Genomic DNA, 22,864 nt, shown 5'->3' on the forward strand with positions numbered 1-22,864 from the left:
GCGTGCGTGCGTGCGTGCGTGCGTGCGTGCGTGCGTGCGTGCGTGCGTGCGTGAGAGAGTGACTGAGTGAGTGAGTGAGTGAGTGAGTGAGAGAGAGAGAGAGAGAGAGACAGAATTTCAGATTGTCTCTTGTCTTTAAGTATTGATCAGGGTTTTAATTGATGTTTATTTTGTGATGTATGAGGACATGAAGCTGACATAACCTCAATCTGTTTTTCAGACATACAGCTGTAAAATGGCACAACGAATAGTTCAACTGGAGCAGGACACGCTCTGCTGTTCTATCTGTCTGGATCTACTGAAGGATCCAGTGACTGTTCCCTGTGGACACAACTACTGCAGTTTATGTATTGAAGAAAACTGGAATCTGGATGATTACAGGAGATACAGCTGTCCACAGTGCAGACAGACGTTCATCCCAAGACCTGTTCTGAAGAAGAACACCATGTTGGCTGAGGTGGTGAAGAGCCTGAAGAAGACAGAACTCCGAGTTCTTCCTACTGATCACTGCCATGCTGGAGATGTAGCCTGTGATTCCTGCATTGGGAGAAAACTGAAAGCTGTCGAGACTTGTCTTCAGTGTCTGGTCTCTTACTGTGGCACTCACCTCCAGCCTCACTATCAATCTCCTGCCTTTAATAATCACAAGCTGGTCAACCCCTCCAGGAAGCTTCAGGAGAACATCTGCTCTCGTCACAACGAGGTGAGGAAGCTTCTCTGCCGTACTGACGAGCAGTGTATCTGTTATCTGTGCTCCGTGAAAGAACAAAAAGGTTGTGATATGATCTCAGCTGCAGCAGAAAGTATTGAGAGACAGAAAGAACTTGATACGAGTCAACAGAACATCCAGCAGAGAATCCAGGAGAAAGAGGACGGGAAGGAGTTTCACCAAGAGGTGGAGTCCATCAATCACTGTGCTGAAAGAGCAGTGGAGGACAGTGACACCGTCTTTACTGATATCCTCTCTTCCATTGAGAGAAGACGATCTGAGGTGAGGGAGTTGATCAGAGACCAGCAGAAACGTGAAGTGAGTCGTGCTGAAGAGCAGAGAAAGCGTGCAGAACACGCCTCCCTCTCAAGGATCAGTGAATCTACACACCCAGTCAGCAGCAATGCCCGTCCTCTGAGATACTTTGAAGATGTGATTGAGGCTGTGTCAAAGGTGAGGGACAAACTAGAGGACATTCTTAGAGTGGATGTTTCACTGTCAACACCACCAGAACCCAAGACCAGAGTTGAGTTCTTACAGTATTCATGTCCAATCACACTCGATCCAAACACAGCACATGAAGACCTATCTCTCTCAAAAGGAAACAGAAAAATAACATCGATGGACAATCTAGAATCATATCCTGATCACCCAGAGAGATTCACTGACTGCTGTCAGGTTCTGAGTAAAGAGGGTCTGACTGGACGATGTTACTGGGAGGTAGAGTGGAGTGGAGAAGAGGTTGAAATAGCAGTCTCATATAAGGATATCAGCAGGACAGGATTTAGTAAAGGTGGATTTGGATACAATGATGAATCTTGGTCTTTAGGACTTAGGACCGGAGAATTTTTTCACACTTTAAAACACAGCCAAATAGGAACTGAAATCTTTGGTTGTGTGTCCTCCAGAGTAGGAGTGTACCTGGATCACAGTGCAGGTACTCTGTCCTTCTACAAAGTTTCTCACACCATGTCTCTCATCCACAGAGTCCAGACCACATTCACACAGCCCCTATATGCTGGATTTGGGTGTTTTGGGTGGTTTACTGGACTCACTGCTGAGTTGTGTGACCTCAACTAGATCAGACTATAGGTTTGTTTCTCATGACCAAGGATATTACAGTTAACTAAAACTAGAGTTGAAATAACAACAAGAATGTTACGACCCCTAGTCTAGGGTTAGGGGAAGCAACATAAAATGCAGAAGGACCAAGGCTTTAAAACTGAATATATATTTATTACAAACAAAAAGTATAAAGAGTTGCAAAAATATATATAAACTGAAGATGCCTAACCTATAACAGAAAACAACTAAACTAAACACACACAATCAAAACCTAATAAGAATAATCAAAGGGTCATAGTCTCTGGTCTTTCCTAAAGAAAGACAAACATAAGGGTTGGTTTGGGTGAAAGGACAGAGGGATGGATTCTCTGCTGCTGTTAGGCTGACAGTCCTCTGTAGTAATGAACTCAAACTGAGGCTTTATAGAAGAGTAGAAGTGGCCACGCCCAATCAGCAACCATGATCATTAGTGAACCAGCGAATCAGTGGCACGGACGATTCCCCACAGCTGTCTGACATTCAGCAGCAATCAGCACTACCAATTATCCACCTTAAAGGGTCTACACCATGAATTTTAACTTTTTCTTCATTTTTGTGTGTTTTTGGTCTCCCCCACCTCTCTTCTGTTCCAACAAATACCCGACTTCGAGCATGCAGGCTTTCATAGGCTATCTGTGGTTTTCATGTAAATTGGTCTGAAAACAGTCCGTCAGATTTGTTCCCCCACCCTACGTCACGTCTGGGAACAATTCCTCCCGTTTTTCAGTTCTAACCCCAAAAAAAAAATCCAAAAAAAAATATATATATTTTTTTTTCATTTTTAATTTTTTTAAAATTTTTTCTTATTTTATTTTTTTACTTTTTCCACACAGAACCAGGACATGACATGCATACAAACTGGCTCAATAGCGCCCCGTGCCAAACAGGACAATGTGGTATTGCAGGTGAAAGTGCTTTATAAGCCAGAGAGAAGTTAGTTGGAATGAGTATATCTGAGGCTTGATTTAGGCTCAAACCTTTTGAAAAACGTTTGAGGGACATAAACAATATGATATCAAATATTATTATTATTTTTTAAATTCATGGTGTAGCTCCTTTAAGGTCCTTACACACCGGGGCGATCTTTTCGTGCGAATAATGCGTTTTTTTAAAACCTTATAAAGTCAATGGCTCCGTACATGGAGCGAAAAAGCGAAAAAGCGAAGCGAAAAAGCGTCTTTTAATTATTCGGAACGAGTCCGAATTTTGCGTATATTCGCTATATTCGCCGGTGTGTAACAACCTTTAGAAACAGGAATGAAAGTTAAACAAAGCATTACAAGTGATAACTGGAATGGGATTTGTGGTGGAGGGTTGATGATGATCTAAGTCACAGTAGTAGACTTCTGATTAAACTGACATTTACAGATGTGCCACTTCAAAACGTCACATGTCCTGCCATCGCCAAGACAGTAAATTTTCAGGGGATTCCCAGGGCAATAAGAGGGACAAAGAAGGGCATTTAAAATGGTGAATTATTTTGATGATCACTGCTTTTATGATGCTAATGAATTTGAGCAACTAGTCAAATCACCTTTCGCCTCATAATGAGTCTGACACCACCTTCAACACACATTCTTTTGTTCTCATGTATATGGATGTCTGTTGAAGGGAAAAATGGGGGGGTGTAGTGACAACTTCTTTTCAGGGGCAAAACAGTGCATTTTAAGGGCAGAAAAGGGAGGAAAAACATGCATTTTCAGGGCGCTTTCAGGGAAAGAACAGTAACGTGTGAAGTTTTGAAGTGGCACATCTGTACGTCCTCTGAAACTGTCACAGTTCAAATAGTAGCACTGGGGTGGGGGTGGTGCAGAGAGTGGTGCAGAGAGAGAGAGAGAAAGAGAGAGAGAGAGAGAGAGAGAGAGAGAGAGAGAGAGAGAGAAAAGCACTGAGCTAAACATTCATTCATTCATTAATTTCATGTCACATATTTCTTTTGCTTCAATATCAGTTCATTCTCAACCTCCTGGGGGTGGGGCTGCAAGGGGGTATGGCACCTGGCGATAAGGGTGCTTCAAATAATTGCTTCAAATAATTGTTGTGGAGTAAAACGTACAATGTTTGCCTCTGAGATGTGGTTGAGCAGCACTATGAATGATGGATATAATCAAGTAAAGTAAAAGTACCTTAAAACTGTACTTAAATTAAACAGTACTTGAGTAAGTGTACTTATTTGCATTCCAGCACTGCTCTTAACATTATCACTACACACATTCTAAACTACTACAATGTGGCTACTGTTTGAAACTTATATCCTTATGAGGCAAATGATATCCTTTTCAAGCCTTATTATGAGCAAATGACTTATACCCTTATATGGAAATAAATATATATCCTTTTTAGCCCTAGTTAATGAAGAGCTAATGTGTGTTTTTACTATTACTGTTTTTAAAGTCCCAGTTAATAAGAGCAAAAAGTATGTGTCTTCTTTAGTACTGTGTAATGCTGGTCACATAGACCCTCATAGATAACATATTATTGACTTATGAAATCACTATAGTTTTGCTAGAATCATATCCTTAGAAATACAGTCACTGTGATAAACATGATCTATTAGTATGGCAGAACGCTGCGTTATCTCCTAGAAGACACATTTCACTTCTAATGTCTAGGACAATGGTGTCTGCATCTTTTTTGGGGAGTGTGTTTATGGTATTCCAGCAGGTGGAGAAACTAGGCCTGGGAAATCGAAGGTCGTCTGCGCGGGACCTGTAAATCAGATGAGGCCACTTGCAAACCCTGGGAAGAGAGCTGAACCAATCAGGAGGCTCACTGATCAACCATATTTGATAATGATGTATAATATAGGCCCTAGGGATAGATAGCTCGGCCCACTTGACTTCGTGAACCGGAAGGAAAGCTTTTGGGGCCAGAGAATTCTCTGTCAAGTACCTTTTTTATATTCAATCTGTATTAATGCTAAACTTTCTTATTAACTGATACACACACACTATTACTTTTGATTTTCTGTTTAATTAATAAATACACTTAATTTTAAGCCTCGTCTGCTCTTAATTTCACCAATATAACGGACGTGCGGAGACGCGTGGTCTGAAGGGTAACAATTTAACCCAATGCACAATTTGTCTGCTGTTATTAGCTCCGTCTCCATCACTACCAACACAGTGACACGCACTGTTTCTGTAGGAACTGTATTTTCTATTGTCTCGTTTAGTAATAGTCAATATTCATCAGAACCAGTAGAGGGTGGTCTCACACAGCCACACAGCTACTATGTCCTAGTGAAGGACATAGAAACACACACAACACACACACACACACACACACACACACACACACACACACACACACACACACACACACACACACACACACACACACACACACACACACACACACACACACACACTTTGAAATAATAATAATAATAATAATAATAATAATAATATGTAAAGCGCTTTGGATAATAGCACTATATAAATGCACCATTTACCATCTCTCTGAGAAAACATGATCAAGAGATACCTCACTGCATACTGCTTGCTGCTGTTGGGCTGGGTTTCCTGGAATTGTTTATCAAAATGTCACATACACCCTAATCAGACCCTTGAGGTTCTCAACTGGCAGGACAACCGTTAATACAGATAAGCAGCTATATTTGGCTACATAATGTTGCTTTGCAAACCAGGACCTACTGTATAACCTCAGCCAACTGCAGCTTGTGTACAGTGGTGAAAGAAGCACTCCAATGTATTTGTGCTTATATTAGAAATACTCTATTACTATTATCTATTATGAAGTAAAAGTCCTGTATTCACAATTTAGTAACAGAATATTCTTATAAGTAAAAGTACTCATGCATGATGTCCCATTTCACTTTTTGTCTCGTCCAGGCCGTCTGTGCGCGCGTGTCCGTCATTCTGTCTGTGGACAGCTAATCTCTGGCACCGTTGGCTTGATGGCAAAGAAAATGTGCGCACACACTCCCTGGAAGCCAGAGCAGAAACTCTGACCCAAAATGTTCACATTTTTGCAAAACAGTTTTTTGTTAAGGTACACATCTCTATAGTCTTTAAACGAAACAGGGCTTCTAGATTTTTCATATTCCATCCTCATTGGCTAAGAATGGTTTCGACAGCAGAACACAACTGCAGTTAATTGAAAAAAAAGAATGGTTTCCAAAGTTTGCAGTAGTGCTCCGTCTTGAACAAAATACCTCAAATCATGAACAAGGCGTGCGATTTCCGTGAAATTGTGCAAGCACATTCCCACTATAGGCCAAGGAAGAAATGCCACTTGAAAATGTTCAAACCAGCCCCATGGTGGCGCTATAACAGGCCGATTCGTGTTTTTACCTAAACTGAACCGATCTTTGTAAAACATTGTATGTGCACTCCCTAGAGGCCACGGTTACCTTTGCCCTGCACTACGTTGAGGAACAAATGCCACCCTTTTAACATTGCCCTATTATAGTGCCACCAGGAGGCCGATTTTTGCAAAACACATTTTGTCCAAACATCACACAAATCGGTACACATTATCTCTATAGTCAAGTGATCAAGACGGAACCCTCCGATTTTTCATATTCCATCCTGATTGGCGAATTCCAAACATTGCTGGCCCATAATAACCTACTTGACCTGGCGGAGACCTGTGCTCCGAAGAGCACTTCTTCTAGTATAGTATTTTTTTGTTCTGAGTTCAAGGTCAACATTTCATTGTGTGCAGTCAGTGTTCTGAAAGCTTAGCTAGTTGAAAATCGATGAGGTTTTCCTTAAAATGTTTGAGTGTGTACAGAACATTTACTTGAACAACACTGCATTCCTGGTCACAGTGTGAAACCAGTGGAGAACCACAAATGAACTGGAATGCCTCAGCATTGACTTGAAACTGCATCTACTAAGTAGCCTGTGTGTGCGCGTGTGTGCGTGTGTGTGTGTGCATGTGTGTATTATTACATAACCAGATTCTACAGGTCATTTAAGTCAGGGGCCATCAATGTGTGTCCTGGACAACACTTGTCCATCCATATCCGTGGAAAAGTTTTCTTTTTCTTTTATGTATCTGTCACACGCACTCGCTTGGGTGGCTCCCACCCTAGCAACTTCCTTGCTGGTTTAGTCTTCGCTGACACTGCTGCTACCACAGCTACTCTTGCCAGTAAACAGACTCTTACTTAAAAGATCAAATCATTATACACTTCAACTCTTTAGGCCTGTGTAAAACACAGATTGCCCCTAGCAACGTTTCAATATAATTTAGTTTAACTTGTTAGATATGTAAACAAAGTGTAGATTAATAGAATGGCAATAAAGTTATAGTTGAACAACATAATGAGCATGTATTACGTGTATTTAACGTCTCCTCTGAACTCCGGTAACTACCTCTGCTCTGCATATTATGCATCCGACCCCACCCCTCTGTCAGTCCATGTTGTTTTTTTCCCGTTAAAATCACTCTTCCTTGCTTTACGAGGTGTTGGGGGGAATAGGATGGTGACATATAGGATCCAGGGAGGGTGATGTTGGGATAGTAATCCACTTCCTCTTGTGTGATTTACTGACAGCACAATCATGGGGGTGTGGGGGGGGGGGGGGTGGAATCAGGGGAGTGAGGTGTTGGTGTAGATGGGGAACCAAAAAAAGTGCTCCTCGGACCACAGGTCTCCGCCAGGTCAGGTTATTGTGGGGCAGCAATGTCTGGAATTCGCCAATCAGGATGGAATATAAGAAATCGGACGGATCCGTCTTGATCACTTGACTATAGAGATAATGTGTACCGATTTGCGTGACAAAAATAGTTTTGCAAAAATCGGCCTCCTGGTGGCGCTATAATAGGGCAATGTTAAAAGGGTGGCGTGTGTTCCTCAACATAGTGCGAATGTGCGTGCAAGTTTTCACCGCAATCGGACGCTGTGTTCATGATTCGTGGCATTTTGTTCAAAACGGGCCTCAAGGGATTGCGCATACAAAGCTTTATGCAGATCGGTGCAGTTTTAGGTAAAAACGCGAATCGGCCTGTTACAGTGCCACCATGAGGCTGATTTGAAAAAATTCAAGTGGCATTTCTTCTTGGGAATGTGCGTGCAAAATGTCACTGCACGCTGTGTTCATGATTTGAGGCCTTTTGTTCAAAACGGAGCACTCCTGCAAACTTTGGAAGCAAATCTTAGCCAATCAAGATGAAATATTCAAAAATCGGCCTCCTGGTGGTGCTATAACAGGCCCATATGAAAAATGTGGGTCAGAGGTTCTGATCTGGCATCCAGGGAGTGTGTGTGCACAGTTTTGTTGCCATCATGCCAACGGTGCCGGAGATTAGCAGTCCAAATTTCACGCAAATCGGTACATGATCTGTAGGGATCTGCTTGATTTTTCATATTCCATCCTGATTGACGAATTCCAAGCGTTGCGGGCCCACAATAACCTACCTGACCTGGCGGAGACCAGTGCTCCGATGAGCACTTTTTCTAGTTTATTTTCTTTCTTCTTTTTTTTTGTTGACAAAAGCTGTTCTTCAAGCTCACAACAAGTCACAATGTCACTTGTTGTGAGCTTTCAGATCTGCAATTTTCAAATAGTCAAAGTATAAAAGTGGGCTTAATTGGTTGATATATGTTTTGCATTAACAATCTAAATCTACACTAGTAACTAAAGTTCTCAAATAATTGTAGTGAAGTGGATCTATAGACTAGGATATTCTATCGCCAGGTGTATGGATGGATGGAAAGACACTTAGTCCAGGCAGATCTTCAATCATCATCTGTTTATTTGCGTGCAGGCACGTTACAGCATAGCAGCAGGCAGTCAGCTCCAGAGCCCTTATAGTTCAACTACTCCCCAAATAACCTTCTCCTCACATTTATAGGACCCAATGTTGCAATTCTTCTTTTGTTTCGCCCCCTCCTTTCTGATGGGGTCCTGTTCTTGCGTTTGTATTTCACAATGTTTACAAAAGTATACTAACACAATAACTTCTATTTATATCATCTCATTTCTGGGAACTTACGGTACAAACCCTGATTTTTTACAGCTTCTAGAATTTTCCACTGCCTTCCCAGACGCTCTGAGGGCTGCTGACTTAAGTAGAAACATCTGGAGGCCTCCTGTCTGTATTTTCCACCACAGTAATGTAGGAAAAAGTTGCAGTGGAGTACAAGAAAAAAATGCAAATAATCAAGTAAAGCAAAAGTTACTCAAAATTGTACAAACTACAGCACTTGAGTAAATGTACTTACTGTAGTTACTTTCCACCACTGCGTGCGTGCGTGCATACACGGTGCGTGCGTGCGTGCGTGCGTGCGTGCGTGCGTGCATGCGTGCATGTGCCGTGCGTGTGTGTGTGTGTGTGTGTGCGTGTGGAGATCAACAGACCTAGATGAGAACTTGGTCAGATTACATAACCTGTGCTACAGGTCATTTATAGGGCCATCAATGTGTGTCCTGGGCACCACTTGTCCATCCATATCTGTGCAAAAGTTTTGATAAAATATGATATATCTTATCAAAGTTAATCGAACTAATGCAGTTAATCACTTACAATGTTTCTTTTAATAAAAAAAATAAATAGATATCGTGCCCTCGTGGCACAATTGGCTCCCACTCTCATATGACTAATTGTGAAAATAGCTGACATAACATAATTGTGCAACATGTTTAAAATGTTGGACTACCTCCAAACAAGACAAAAACAAAAACATACATTTTAAAACATGCATTCACTGTTAAAACTGGCACACTCCCAACAAATGGAAGATGGATTTTATATTATTCAAAAGATAAAAAAGATAAAGCATTACTGGTCTTGCGTATGGAACATATTCAGAATTAATTAAGTACATTTTGTAAACATTGTGTGTTTGCACTTCTTATAGCAGCTGGTAAATGACTGAGACAAATTTGGGGACTGGTTAATGTCTGGAGACAGAGAGTTGGCTCTCTCATAATTGCTCCATACAGTGTGTGTAAAGGAAATGCTGAAAACACAGATAAGGAATGCAATCAGATTGGGGATTTCCTGCCTCATACTCCCACTTCTGTAGCACTTTTGCAGTCACATAACTCCTACTATGAATCAAATTAATCTAAGCCTACAGTATCTAGCTTGCTGCTTAGAAAAAGAAAAAGAAAATCATAAAAAAATACATTCAGAGATTGTAGAAGAGACTATAGGTAAACTCATTTCAAATGGGGCCATATTTGAAAATAGGAAAATACTTTAGGGCCGACTGCATCAAATAGAAATGCCTTGCAATATAACATGTGTATTTAACTACAGAGCAATATCAATAGTAGGCAGTGTAGCCAAATCATCTGTGCTGTGAACAAAACAAAAACTTCTAATAATAATAATAAACTTTATTTGTATAGCACCTTTCATGACATGAAATGCAGCTCAAAGTGCTTTAGAGAGCAAGAATACAATTACAGAAAAGGTATACATAATTTAACAATAACGCAAAAAAAGCAAAAGCAAAAGCATAAAATAATAGCGAACAATTGCTAGTGCTAGTGCAAAAAAGTGCATGGCTTTTTTCACAGGCATGCACTGCGTAGTATTGCAATAAAATTAGACCAATACATTGTGTTTTGTTGGAATGGCAATGTAGCCAAATGTGACCAGGTGTGAAAAGGTCTAAAAATATATATATATATATATAAAAGGGGGGGGGGATGAAAAATTCTTTCACATCTTGAGAATTAAACAACACAACCAACAAACAGTTAGGAATCTTTTCTTCTTTTATTTTTATTTTTTACTGAGAAATAGACTATCAGTCCAGGATAATTTCAAAACACTCAGAAGCCACTCAGAATACATTTTAGAAAGGAAGCCACGGGCCATATAAAGTCTGCCATCGTGCCACAATTGGCCCCGGCCCGGACTTTGGACATGTCTGGGATAGCTAGAGAGACATAAGGTGTGGCAGTTAGAGAGCAGTTTAAAGGGAGCAACAGAGCCTTGTCTGGGTGCGTTCAGAAACATGCACTGAGAATCTGCTCTGTTTTCAGAATAGCCTGCTCTGGCGGTGGCGTCATAGAGCGCACTTAGTTCAGTTGATTTCTGAACGGTCAGCTAAAGCAACACACCTGTAGAGCAGTGGTTCTTAACCTGTGGGCTGGGGACCACTGGTGGGCCGCGGAGGGCCAACAAAGAATCGGCAAAACGCTAAACGGTTGTAATGATAATGACCTTAATATGTTATTATCCAATCCACTTTACTTCCAGTCCACTTTATTTTGTATAGCGCATTTCACAACCAGGGTTTACAAAGTGCTGTACAGAAAATCATAGGCAAAATGCGCTGTTAAAACATGCTAAAAAATGCAAAAAATGTGCAAAAACACACAGAAAAACAAATAAGACATAGACCACAGAAACTTATTATCAACACCTTAACTTTTAGCAATTGCTGTAGCACTTGCCCTAGCCTTGACGACCGTGTAGGCTTGGCTTATGCAAAGGTTAAAATGTAATTTAGATAGCAAGTTATGTAGACATAATATGTCTACATAACTTGCTATCTAAATTACATTTTAACCAATAAATGAACCTGGCATATTATGCCAGGTTCATTTATTGACCTGGCATCCTATAGTTTGTATAGTTTCAATGTACAGATGATATATTTTTTATGCATATGATATGATATGCATTTGATGTATTACCTCGTGTTTACCTTGCTTACTGTAAGTCGCTCGGGTTTAAGAGAGTCTGCTAAATGCCTAAATTGTAATTGTACATTTTAAATAAAGTTAAAAAAAAACAATGATTTTTTTCTTTAAAACCATTGGGGGAAAAACATAGCTTTCTTTGTGATTCCAATGAATAGCAACTTTACTACGTTAGTTGCATTGATACAAGCTGGAACACAATCGATTGATTGACCATCAGAATTAACATGCTCTGAAAATGCATGCATCTGACCACTTAACCTAAGTGTTAAATGTTTTCATTTTTGGTCTTTTTTGTCTGTATGCTTGAGAAGTTGGACTGATATCACATTGTGAACATAAGGGCAGACAATGGATCAAAGCAAGATATGAATTTATGCAACAACAAGTGGAAAAAAAACAACAACAACAATAATAACAACAACAACATAAAATAATATTTACTGTTAAATCTGACACTGTTAAACAGATGGAAGATTGATTCATATACAATTATCTCTATAGCCTATCTCTGTGATTTTTTGTTAGTTTTTGTTCATTTTTAAAACACAATACTGTTTCATTAGTTTTCAATCAGTTAACCCATTAAAACCAACCAGGAAAGCATCTGTGTCATTTTAGATTTTAACGTTGGCTATTCAAAAATAGCAGATATACAGGCTCACATCGCATCACTTTGTGCAGGGCTGCGGGATTGTACATCTGCTAATTTGGAACATTTTTGAAAAATCTTGAAAGCGTTTGAAAAAGTTTGACAAACTACTGTTAGGGTGCAGTCACACCGATCTTTGATTCTGCCAATGCTTTTCAATGGGAAGTTGGGAACGGAGCGTGTTTTTTGCGGAAATCCGCGAATGGCAACAAACCACTCCATTCCTATTGAAAAGCATTGTCAGAATCCGCTGCATAGGTAGAATTAAAGCAACAAACCACTCATTTCCTATTGAAAAGCATTGTCAGAATCCGCTGCATAGGTAGAATTAAAGTTCGGTGTGACTGTACCTTTATTAGGCAGTGGTAAAATCAGCCTCAGGTCATAATGGGTTCAGTCAAATATTCTAGTTTTAGTGATTTGGTTAACTAGAATAACCCTGCAACAGAGACCAATGGTGCCAGGAACAAGAGGATGCTGGCTGAAGACTTTGTGGCTCCGTTGCACTTGTCACTTTCACAGCAGTCCGGTGGGTCTGGGTGGAGTGCAGTCACAAGCGAACATAACATCCCTGGAACGCAGCCCTTCTCCAATACAACTCCTTTATCTGTCGCACACACGCACGCACACACACACACACACACACACACACACACACACACACACACACACACACACACACACACACACACACACACACACACACACACACACACACACACACACACACACACACAGACAAATGTTACTGTCTGTACTCAACCACTTTTTATTCACTGTGAAATCCAACATATTTTCACCAACCACAACCAGCAATGTGGTCGGGGTGTGGGGTAGCCTTAAAGGAATAGTGATAGAGTTAGAATCTCGTTATCTTGATTGATCATAATTTGTCTAGTGTCCTAAACCTGCTTTAAATATCAAATTAATATAATGGTGTCATATTGGCCTAAACTCTGTCATGTACTCTATTTCTCCTGTCTCTGTCTATGCAAGGTCAAACTGGCTTTCTGTGACTATCTGTTGTTTTGAGAACACTATATCTTGGTGTTCTTCCCTACACTAACAATTCCTTCAGCACCACTGAAGTCACCACTGACCAGTGACCGGTCAGACCCGAGGTCAACGTGTTGTTCGAGACATGTGGACGCTGTTTGTTCAAAGATAAACTGTCACACCATCATCATCATCTTCATCATCTACCATCATCATCCTCATCTGACGACGACGTAATCATCACTATCCACCAATGGCAGGATTACACCTCCGACGGCTGGACGCTCGATGTATCTTCAATGATGTCATATGTTTATGTTACCGGACGCTGTTAAAGTCCAGGGCTTTCTCTGTTTTTTTTCTGACCGATGATGCGTTAACACCTGTTGATACTGTAACCTTCCATTCTCTCTCTGTCTGAATAATATACTTCCCTACATCCAATGGCTGCCTGTGTTCTGAGTCTGGTTTTTCTTTGTCGCCTTTTATGGAAATGTCTGGTACTTATATATATACTTATGTGATGTCTCGCCATGCATGGATATATATATATATGGGTGATAAGGAAAAACAGATCCATCAAATAGTTTGCCCAAAAAATTACTTATTTTCTATCTTGTACACACCCCATGAAGCCTTGAATTCATGGAGATTGTTTTGTTTTGACACATTCTTGAGCCAATACTTTGATGACCGGGTGTATTTCCGGTAGGAGACTCAAAGAGACTCCTTCGAGTCTCCTACCGGATACATTAGCATCTTTCCGACGGTAATCAATCAATTTGAAGGCCCCTCACAACCATCTTGTGCACGTGCCCTATAGGCTACCAAAGATTAAAAAAACAAAAGTTTACATCTGTAGGCCAGCTGAGAGATGCTGATGCTGCTCTAGCTGATGATATTTTAGCATTTTGGTTAGGAAGGCTTCCTCTAAGCTGTAATCAAAAGTACAGCCGACCTCGAGAATGAACACCTCCCTATGGTTTTCATTAACAACAATGACATCAGCGGTGTTAGCTGAGATGTTAGAGAACACGGAACACACACACACATGCGCGCACGCGCACACACACACACACACACACACACACACACACACACACACACACACACACACACACACACACACACACACACACACACACACACACACACACACGTTACTAATGTACTCAACCACTTTTTATTCACTGTGAAATCCAACATATTTTCACCAACCAGCAATGTTGTTGGGGAGTGGGGTGTGGGTTAGCCTTAAAGCAGGCTTGTCGAACTCATTTGGGGGTAGTTAATACCCTCACAAAAACATGGTCGCTATACTGCCTCCCCCATGACAGCCGGGGCGCCTGATGGAGGGGAAAGGAACTGGTTGGAATAACGTGTTCCTTCCACGTGCTACGTCCTACCAGGGAAACTCCCCCCTGTCAGGTGACAAGAAGGTCAGTTGGCTCTCATGCATTGAAGGAAGCATGAGCTCGGCCCTGGCCTCTCTAGGCTGTGGGGGACTGGTGTAGCGCTGGTGTAGGGCTGGTGTAGCGCCCAGGATCACTTAGGAAATTGGCACCGGGTGAAAAAAATGGGTTACAAAAATCGTGGGATAAAAATTTTAAGTAAAAAAAAGAAAATAGCAGATTGGCTATTTTCAATATAGATAGAATAGTCTATCTATGTGTAGAGTATAAAGGTCACGTGGGTCTATCTATGTGTAGAGTATAAAGGTCATGTGGGTCTATACCTATGTGTAGAGCATAAAGTATAAATAATGCTTGATAGGTTGATCTAATCAAGTCAAGTCACTCTTTATTTGAAACTTGTATTTATTTCTCCTCCAGTTACACATTTCTTACTCCAGAGCGTGTTGACACTTGCAGTGTCTTCAGCAGCCATCTACCAACAGTCACATGTTGAAACAGTGATCTGGGCTGTTTACAGGGGAGCTTTAAAACAAATTGAGGCCCTGAGGGATCAGACTTCAATATAAATCACTCTCTGAAACCACAGAATAATATTTGATTCCACTTGTTAGATGAAAAGCTGTTTTAGCAAAGTTCTGGTTAAAGTCATACTGTGTATCATTTCCATATTTTGCCATAATATTTTTACTGGTATATTTTTCACTATAACCATTACACAAAAAAATACTTTTTTGACACCTTCTATAAACACAATTGTTTGCCACAAATACACACCATTTCTTGTTTAATATCATCAGCTACGAGAGAGAGAGAGAGAGAGAGAGAGAGAGAGAGAGAGAGCAACATAACTTGAGAATGGATGAGCAGACTTTCATGAAACTTGGCAGTGAAGTGTGTGTGTGTGTGTGTGTGTGTGTGTGTGTGTGTGTGTGTGTGTGTGTGTGTGTGTGTGTGTGTGTGTGTGTGTGTGTGTGTGTGTGTGTGTGTGTGTGTGTGTGTGTGTGTGTGTGTGTGTGTGTGTGTGTGTGTCATGTGAACACACAAGCATGTCTGTGGGCTCACATTGCCATGGCAACCACTCCCAGCACAGGAGACACAGAGAGCCAAGTTTGCATGTCTGCACACCTCTCAGTCAATGTGGGCATCAGAAGGTACTGATGTATGAGCTCTGAAGACATCCTGAATGTTGACCTTATCCCCAAACTCAATTTCCCGAATGCCCTGCAGTCCCGGCCCAATGACGGACACCCCACCCAGAACAAAGCCCTCCCCAAACACATATCCCATGAAGCCATTCTTGAACCAAAGAACAGGACATGGAACAAACACAGGAATACACGAGGAGACTAGGAATTTAGGACTAGGAGCAAAGAGATAATACTAGGAAATACGAACACTAGGAGCGAAGAATTAACACTGTGACATACTGTACATTTACGAACGAACAAGGAACAGAAAACACAAGGGCAATACTGTACATCATAGATATTCAACTGGCGGCCCGCGGGCCACGTGCGGCCCGCGAGGAGCTTCCTTGTGGCCCCTGGCCATATTTAAAAAAAAAAAAAAAAAAAAAAAAAATTTCTTTTTTTTTTTTTTTTTTTTTTTTAATTTTCATAATTATTATTTATTTTAACTTTGATTTATGTTATCAAAGTTAAAACAGTACAAATTATTTATCCTTCATTAGTTCTTGAAAGGCCATCTTTCATTGGAACTTAACTTAGAACCTTAAATAGAACCGAATTAGACCGAATTAGACCCGAAAAAAGGTTGATTTATATTGGTCAAATAAAACCGAATTAGACCCGAATTAGACCGAATTAGACCCGAATTAGACCCGAAAAATTTCGCGCGCGTGCGCTTGCGCAAATTGTGTGCGCACAAAATGAAGTAGATGGGTTGGTTTTATGTAACTTGTTGTGACTGATCAGTAGTAAGCTGTTCTGAAGAGATGATTGAGTTCACAGGTGACCTCTGTGAGGCAGTTTGTTTATCTATCATCACTGATTCAGTGCAAGTGACAAATCAACAGGAATATGTTTCAATATGTTTCATAAGCTAATGAATCAAAAATGAATAATTCATGCATATTACTCATGTCATTCAACTCATTTGAGGCTGTATTGGCTATTCATTTCCGTATAAAGAACACAACTATAGTGTGTGCTTGTTGCTGAGAGGAGGGGGGCTGCCTTTTAGGTTGTGTTTAAGTTGAATTTGTCAGCAAAGGTTGTTGTGTTCGTTTGTATGAATTCCTGACATGATCAGACTTGATGTCTGCAGTAAAACACATTGCTGAGACACTGCAGATACTGCAGATCCCCCCATTCCTTGCAATATGCCGTCATCTTGTGTGCAGACAGAGAGTGTGTGTGTGTGTGTGTGTGTGTGTGTGTGTGTGTGTGTGTGTGTGTGTGTGTGTGTGTGTGTGTGTGTGTGTGTGTGTGTGTGTGTGTGTGTGTGTGTGTGTGGGGGGGGGAGTGAGAGAGACAGGCCAGGAGAGAGATTGCACTGTGAATTAAGTTGTGTCTCTATGTGAACAACTGAGTGGATTACACAACTTTTACTATGCTCTTATTTAAAGGGGGAAAAAGCTTGGTAAGGGAAAATAATCTAACTTTTCAGCAGCAAAAAATCGTTGCCTCTCCATATTATTCATGCGTGAGGAACACGTGCCTTCAAAGAGCAGATGACTACTGCAGCACAAGTTGACTCCTTAACATTCCATTCAATCAATGTGTCTTGTTCTCACAGCTGAGACCACTAATGGCCCTAAGGCTCGCTGCAGCGAGTGGGGGAGGGGGGGAGCGTCCTCGCAGCCACTTGGACGCACAGCTAGGCAATGCAAAGGTCATGTCTCACCTTGACACAGGATCTGACATGAATTTTGACCAGATGTGTTAGTATAGGAAATCAAAGGTTGTGTGTATGGAGACCAAGCAAGTCGACTTATCTGTGCCATCTTGTTTTGACAGGGTGAAGTTCGCTGCTGTGCATGTCGCCGTCATCTTGTTTTGACAAGGTGAAGTTAACGGTTGTGCGTGTGGGTAGATATAAAAATGCAGATACCAGCTTCTTCTTTATGACCACATCCTCTACTCTCATCAGAGCAGAGGTTGTGGTCACAAAGAACCACGTGCCTTGCAAACAACACCCACCTCTCTGCAACCACCATCTCTGCAGGCATGGATTCTGATTTATGTTGGGTGGTAGGGTACACAACAACAAGTCACACACACACACATCAACCAAGCTTTAACCCCTTAATAAGAAATACCTGATGAATGTCAGTTGGAAACATTGTACTCGCAATAAAATACGTTTTTGCTGTAAGTGAAGACAGTGTGTGCGATCACCATTCTTTCCTGTCTCATGCTGGCTGCCTGCTCCTACGCACCTGTCCCAGGTGTGCAAATGGACCTTTTTTTTACTACATTTCAAGTCAAGTCATACCATTAGATTATTGGCTGATGATGAAACCATAACTAGCATAAAGACTTTTGAGAGAGAGTTTGAATTACGGAAATCTGTTCACAATAACACACGGTATCAGAGCGGGTACATCATGCATGTGGGTGCAACCACAGGAAATGAGCTACTTTTACTTGAAGTGGAGTAAATTTGACCAGGAGTATCTGTACTTTTACTCAAATGCTGGGGTTAAGAAGAAGAAGAAGAAGAAGAAGAAGAAGAAGAAGAAGAAGAAGAAGAAGAAGAAGAAGAAGAAGATGAAAAAAAGTTAAACTTTTTTTGTCATATCAGACTGTTTTTTAAATGTCTTTATAATCATGTTCTGAGCTTGTGGATCTGCTACTTTTGATGCTTTTGTGTAAGGCTGTAATACGATCAAGTAGGTCATTCATTTACACAAGAAAAAAAAGAAAAAAGTCAAAATATGGAGATAAGAGGTTTCTTCCCGACAGCAACTAAATGTAATTAGTTACTTTCCACCACTGGAGAGGTGGTTGCCCTGAGGATGAAGCCAGAGGATGATTACCTTTTATTGTGATGCAGCTCCACGTAATAAACAGGAGCGTAGGAGGGCATGTTTGCACTTTGGCCCCAGCCATGGTGCAGTTATCGTTGGTCGTAATCGTGTCAGTCGTATTACAGGAGTAACAGCTCAACGCAGCGGCTAAGACAACAGGTAGACAACATCACACATGTCACTCACAACTGAAAACTAATGTAAACATCAGTGGTGGAAAAAGTACTCAAATGTTTTACTTGAGTAAAAGGATCAATACCTCAACGTAGAGATACTCTGTTACAAGTAAAAGGCTTGTGTTCAAAATGTTCCTTGAGTAAAAGTACAAAAGTATTGGCATCAAAATATACTTCAAGGACCAAAAGTAAAAGTACTAAAATGTCTGAAAATAGCAGATCTACAAGCTCACAACGCATCAGTGGTGCGACGTGTTGTGGGCTTGTCGATCGGTTATTTTCAAGCCTATGTATAAAATAGGGCTAACATAGTAAATGTATGTTTTATAATATAATCATTTATATCTGCAAAGTAACTAGTAACTAAAGTTGTCAAATAATGGTAGTGGAGTAAAATTACAATATTTTCCTCAGAGATGTAGTGGAGTAGAAGTAAAAGTATTGAAAATTGGAAACACTCCACTAAAGTAAATTACCTAAAAATGGTGCTTAAGTACAGTACTTGAGTAAATGTACTTAGTTACTTTACACCACTGGTAAACATTGCACACATTGAACCGCCAGCTGGTTCTTCAAGGTCGGGTTCAGGGAGGGACCACCAGGGTTCCAAAGGGACCCCTATGGGTCCATTTTGTTCCATTTGTAGCCTCTCAGAGTGTAATCAGCACTGAGGATTTTACAGTGTACTCTACGTTGAGAAACAGTGTATTTAACGATGCATGTTTATTTGGAGCATTGTTCTCCAAACAAATGCATATCATTAAAAAGCTATAAATCACACATCATAGCATAGATAATCAGCAGTGTAAATCTGGGTAACACAGACAGTGGTGGAAAAGGTACTCAAAAGTTTTACTTAAGTAAAAGTATCAATACTGGAAGAAGTACTCTGTTACGAGTAAAAGTCCAGAATTCAAAATGTACTTGAGTAAAAGTACAAAAGTATTGGTATCAAAATGTGCTTAAAAGTACCAAAAGTAAAAGTACTAAAATGTTTGAAAGTAGCAGATCAACAAGCTCACAACGCGTCGCGATGTGAGACGTTGTGAGCTTGTAGATCTGCTATTTTCAAATAGCCTATGTATAAACAGATTAGTTAAACTGTCCAGGCTACTGTATGTATGCAAGTGACAGTGTCCGTACAGAACAAAAACATGTTGGGAGTTCACTCTCACTTTGGAGTATTTTCCATCTTTCAATGATTTATTCTTCTACACCGCTACAGCTAAGACATTGTTATTTTGATTAAAATGATATATATTTCTCAAAGCATAGAAAAGGGAGACAGCAGACTCTATTTGGGTGTAAGAAAGAAAGAAAGAAAGAAAGAAAGAAAGAAAGAAAGAAAGAAAGAAAGAAAGAAAGAAAATAGCATAAAATAAAGGACTTACCTTCAGATAGAAGCATAAAGCCCAGGGTCAGTATGATCAGAAGCATGGTGCTGGACACAGAGGATCAAATGAAGGACTGGGTAGCAGAGTGACTGTTTTCAATACTTCTGTAAAGTGGGTGTGGTGTCTGGATGGGAGTCAATGTGGTCATAATGCACGACTCAAAGTGTCATGTGGCTGCATTTGAGGAGCTTTCTATTTTTTTTTTTATCTATCTAGATAGATAGATAAACTCAAACTAATGCTATTAGTCCAGTTCATAGCAGCTGGTCATGGAGTTAAAAAGCCCAAGGGCATTGAACAGAACAGATCCCTGTGACTGCTTTTCCGTCCTGCCAGAATGGAGAGGATGACTCATACCGTCCATTATGGCCCGCCTCGTATCGTGTGTGCATTTCTCCACAACAGACTCCAGTGAGTCCGGCCTCTCACCCATACTGAGCCAGCCTTCTTCACCAGCTTGTTCAGCCGCTATCTATCCCTCTACAGCAGTGGTCACTGGCCCCAGTTTTGGGGGCTGAACTTGACTTCCACCTGTTTATTTCAATGAAAGTTGCTGGCTGGCAGCCGTCATGAAACTGTGAGCCAATCAGATCTCAGTAAAAATGTGGGTTAGTCCAAAGATGCAGGGGCCCCTCGTGCACTAAGGATATACCCCCTCAAATTATTGAAAGTGGATAATCTGTCATCACATATGTGCATATGTACAAATATGTACATATGTACAGATATATGGTCATGTGTATATGCTTTTTTTGTCAAGTTTATGTAAACAAGACCAGGAGACCTGGTTCTGCCAGAGACCCAGACTTCACATGACGTGTCAGCCTGTGTCTATATGCCCATGTATGGACGAAAGGGGGACAGACTTTTATGGCTGGGGCCTAAGGGCAAAGGGGGCATGCCCATGTATGGAGAAAACAGGTACAAAACATGCCCATGTATGGACGAAAGGGGGACAGCATTTTATGGCTGGGGCCCAAAGACAAAGGGGGCATGCCCATGTATGGAGAAAACAGGTACAAAGCCTCATGTAAGCCAGACCCCCTGGGTCTGGCAAAAAAAAGAAAAACTGAATCAATCAATTGAAAATAATTTCTAAATGTGAATATTAATTATATAATAATATATGAATTGATGGGGAAGTCTATATTGTGCATTGAAGATTAGATATCTGTAATAAAATCCAAATAAAATCTAATTACTTTTTATTTTTCAAATGATTATGAACCCCTGCCTGACCACAAAATATCTGAATACACTGAATTGAAATTGCACTCATTAGGCCAACTTTACTGGTCTTAGACTTTTGCTCTTCTTTGGTGGATTAAACCAGGGACAAGTGACTTGGACCTGTGGATTATACTAGTGTCAGTTTACCTCATGTAGATTATGCGGTCGACACGCGCAGACACTTTGCACCTTAATCCCATGTTCAATGTGCTGACTTTAGTTTTTTGTGTTTTCTCGCACCTTAACTAAGGTGCATAGCATATCACTTACAGTATACATCTGCTACTATGCTCACGCACCTTTATGTCTTACCTCAGGTACTATGTGTAAATATGTAAATAATGTATCTCTTTTGATTGACCTCCCTTTCCCCTTGCCCCCCCCCTTCTTCTTCCATTTCTTTGTTTATGGATATAACTATATAAACTATAGAACTTGCACAAATTTTACCCACTTTTTTAACTTCTGTAAACCTGTGACGTGACAATCAAGCTTATTCTAATTCTACTGGGGGCGATGCAAGTCTGGAACGATGCGAGTCGAGAATGCATACCCCACCTGGTTATTCATTACCCGTTGTACCCTATGATTGTCTATGTCCCTTTTGTGCCCATATATGGGGGTCTCTGTATGGGTCTGTCTGTCTGTCTGTCTGTCTGTCTGTCTGTCTGTCTGGCAAGGACACACACACACGTGCAAGCACGCACACAGATGCACGTAGGCTACACACACACACGCACGCACGCACACATACACACAAACACGCTCACAGACCCGCTTAGACGGCTAGTCTCTTGCAGAGCCACAAAGCCAAAGATATTGTGAGAATCGTTCATTCATCTTATTGAAAGTTACGTGTGGGTATGCAGCAGTTACGTCTGTGACGCAGTGCTTACGTAACAAACGTAAAGTGCCTATTGTGGAGACCACTTGAAACTGGATTTTCAGACCACAAAGCGGCCTTGCATCGATAAAAGATGCAACAGGGAAAAACATAGTGATTCTAAAACAGACTTTTATTGATCAAACATAGAAGGTGCTGGACTGACCATTGTTCATTTTTAATGGAAGCCAGCGACATGAAGATCGATACAAAGCTACAGGCTACCATTCATTGCAATGGAAGCCAGTGACATGAAGATACAACGTGACGCTTGATGTTTGTAGCTGCTACAAAATCTCCAAAGCTACAATACAGTAAGTTTAGCTGGCTTCAACTGCAGCTACAAAGCTACAAAAAGACTAAGAGTTGTTGAACCATTTCCTGATGAAGACCACTTGTGGTCGAAACGTTGCCTAACTAAATAAAAACGTTTCTACTGGGAGCTTAAAATGGTGTGCGGACTTCCCCTCCTTTCCTGTACGTATTGTTGTCCAGCACCGGATTAATTGTTTGAGGATGTGCGTGCTTACCCCTCGTCCCTAGCTGAACCATTTCCACCTTCTCTCTTTACACAATTCCTGCTAATAATGGGGGGAATTGTATTATTTCCATCCGCCAGATCAATTTCTTTGTCCTTTATTTACCCAGGGAACATTCCAACAGCAATTCAGCGACAGAT

General features: G+C 40.8%; 1 protein-coding gene and 1 long non-coding RNA gene across 2 annotated transcripts; one reads left to right on the top strand and one right to left on the bottom strand.

Annotated features, from left to right (window-relative positions):
* Positions 1-235: 235 nt before the first annotated feature.
* LOC311044917 (E3 ubiquitin/ISG15 ligase TRIM25-like) lies at positions 236-1,789 on the top strand (the record flags this gene model as incomplete). Its single annotated transcript, XM_084056726.1, has 1 exon — positions 236-1,789. One exon carries the CDS (start codon positions 236-238, stop codon positions 1,787-1,789), a length of 1,554 nt encoding a protein of 517 aa, XP_083912852.1.
* An 8,705-nt stretch (positions 1,790-10,494) lies between these two features.
* Positions 10,495-20,517, bottom strand: LOC311045780. Its single transcript, XR_014600807.1, has 3 exons — positions 20,070-20,517; positions 18,512-18,649; positions 10,495-12,707 (listed from the first exon to the last, which is right to left on the bottom strand). It is a non-coding gene; the product is annotated as an uncharacterized lncRNA (long non-coding RNA).
* Between the last annotated feature and the right edge of the window lie 2,347 nt (positions 20,518-22,864).

The sequence above is a fragment of the Gymnoscopelus microlampas genome (assembly GCF_963454915.1).
Source record: "Gymnoscopelus microlampas genome assembly, chromosome: 5".
Classification (NCBI taxonomy): Eukaryota; Metazoa; Chordata; class Actinopteri; order Myctophiformes; family Myctophidae; genus Gymnoscopelus; species Gymnoscopelus microlampas.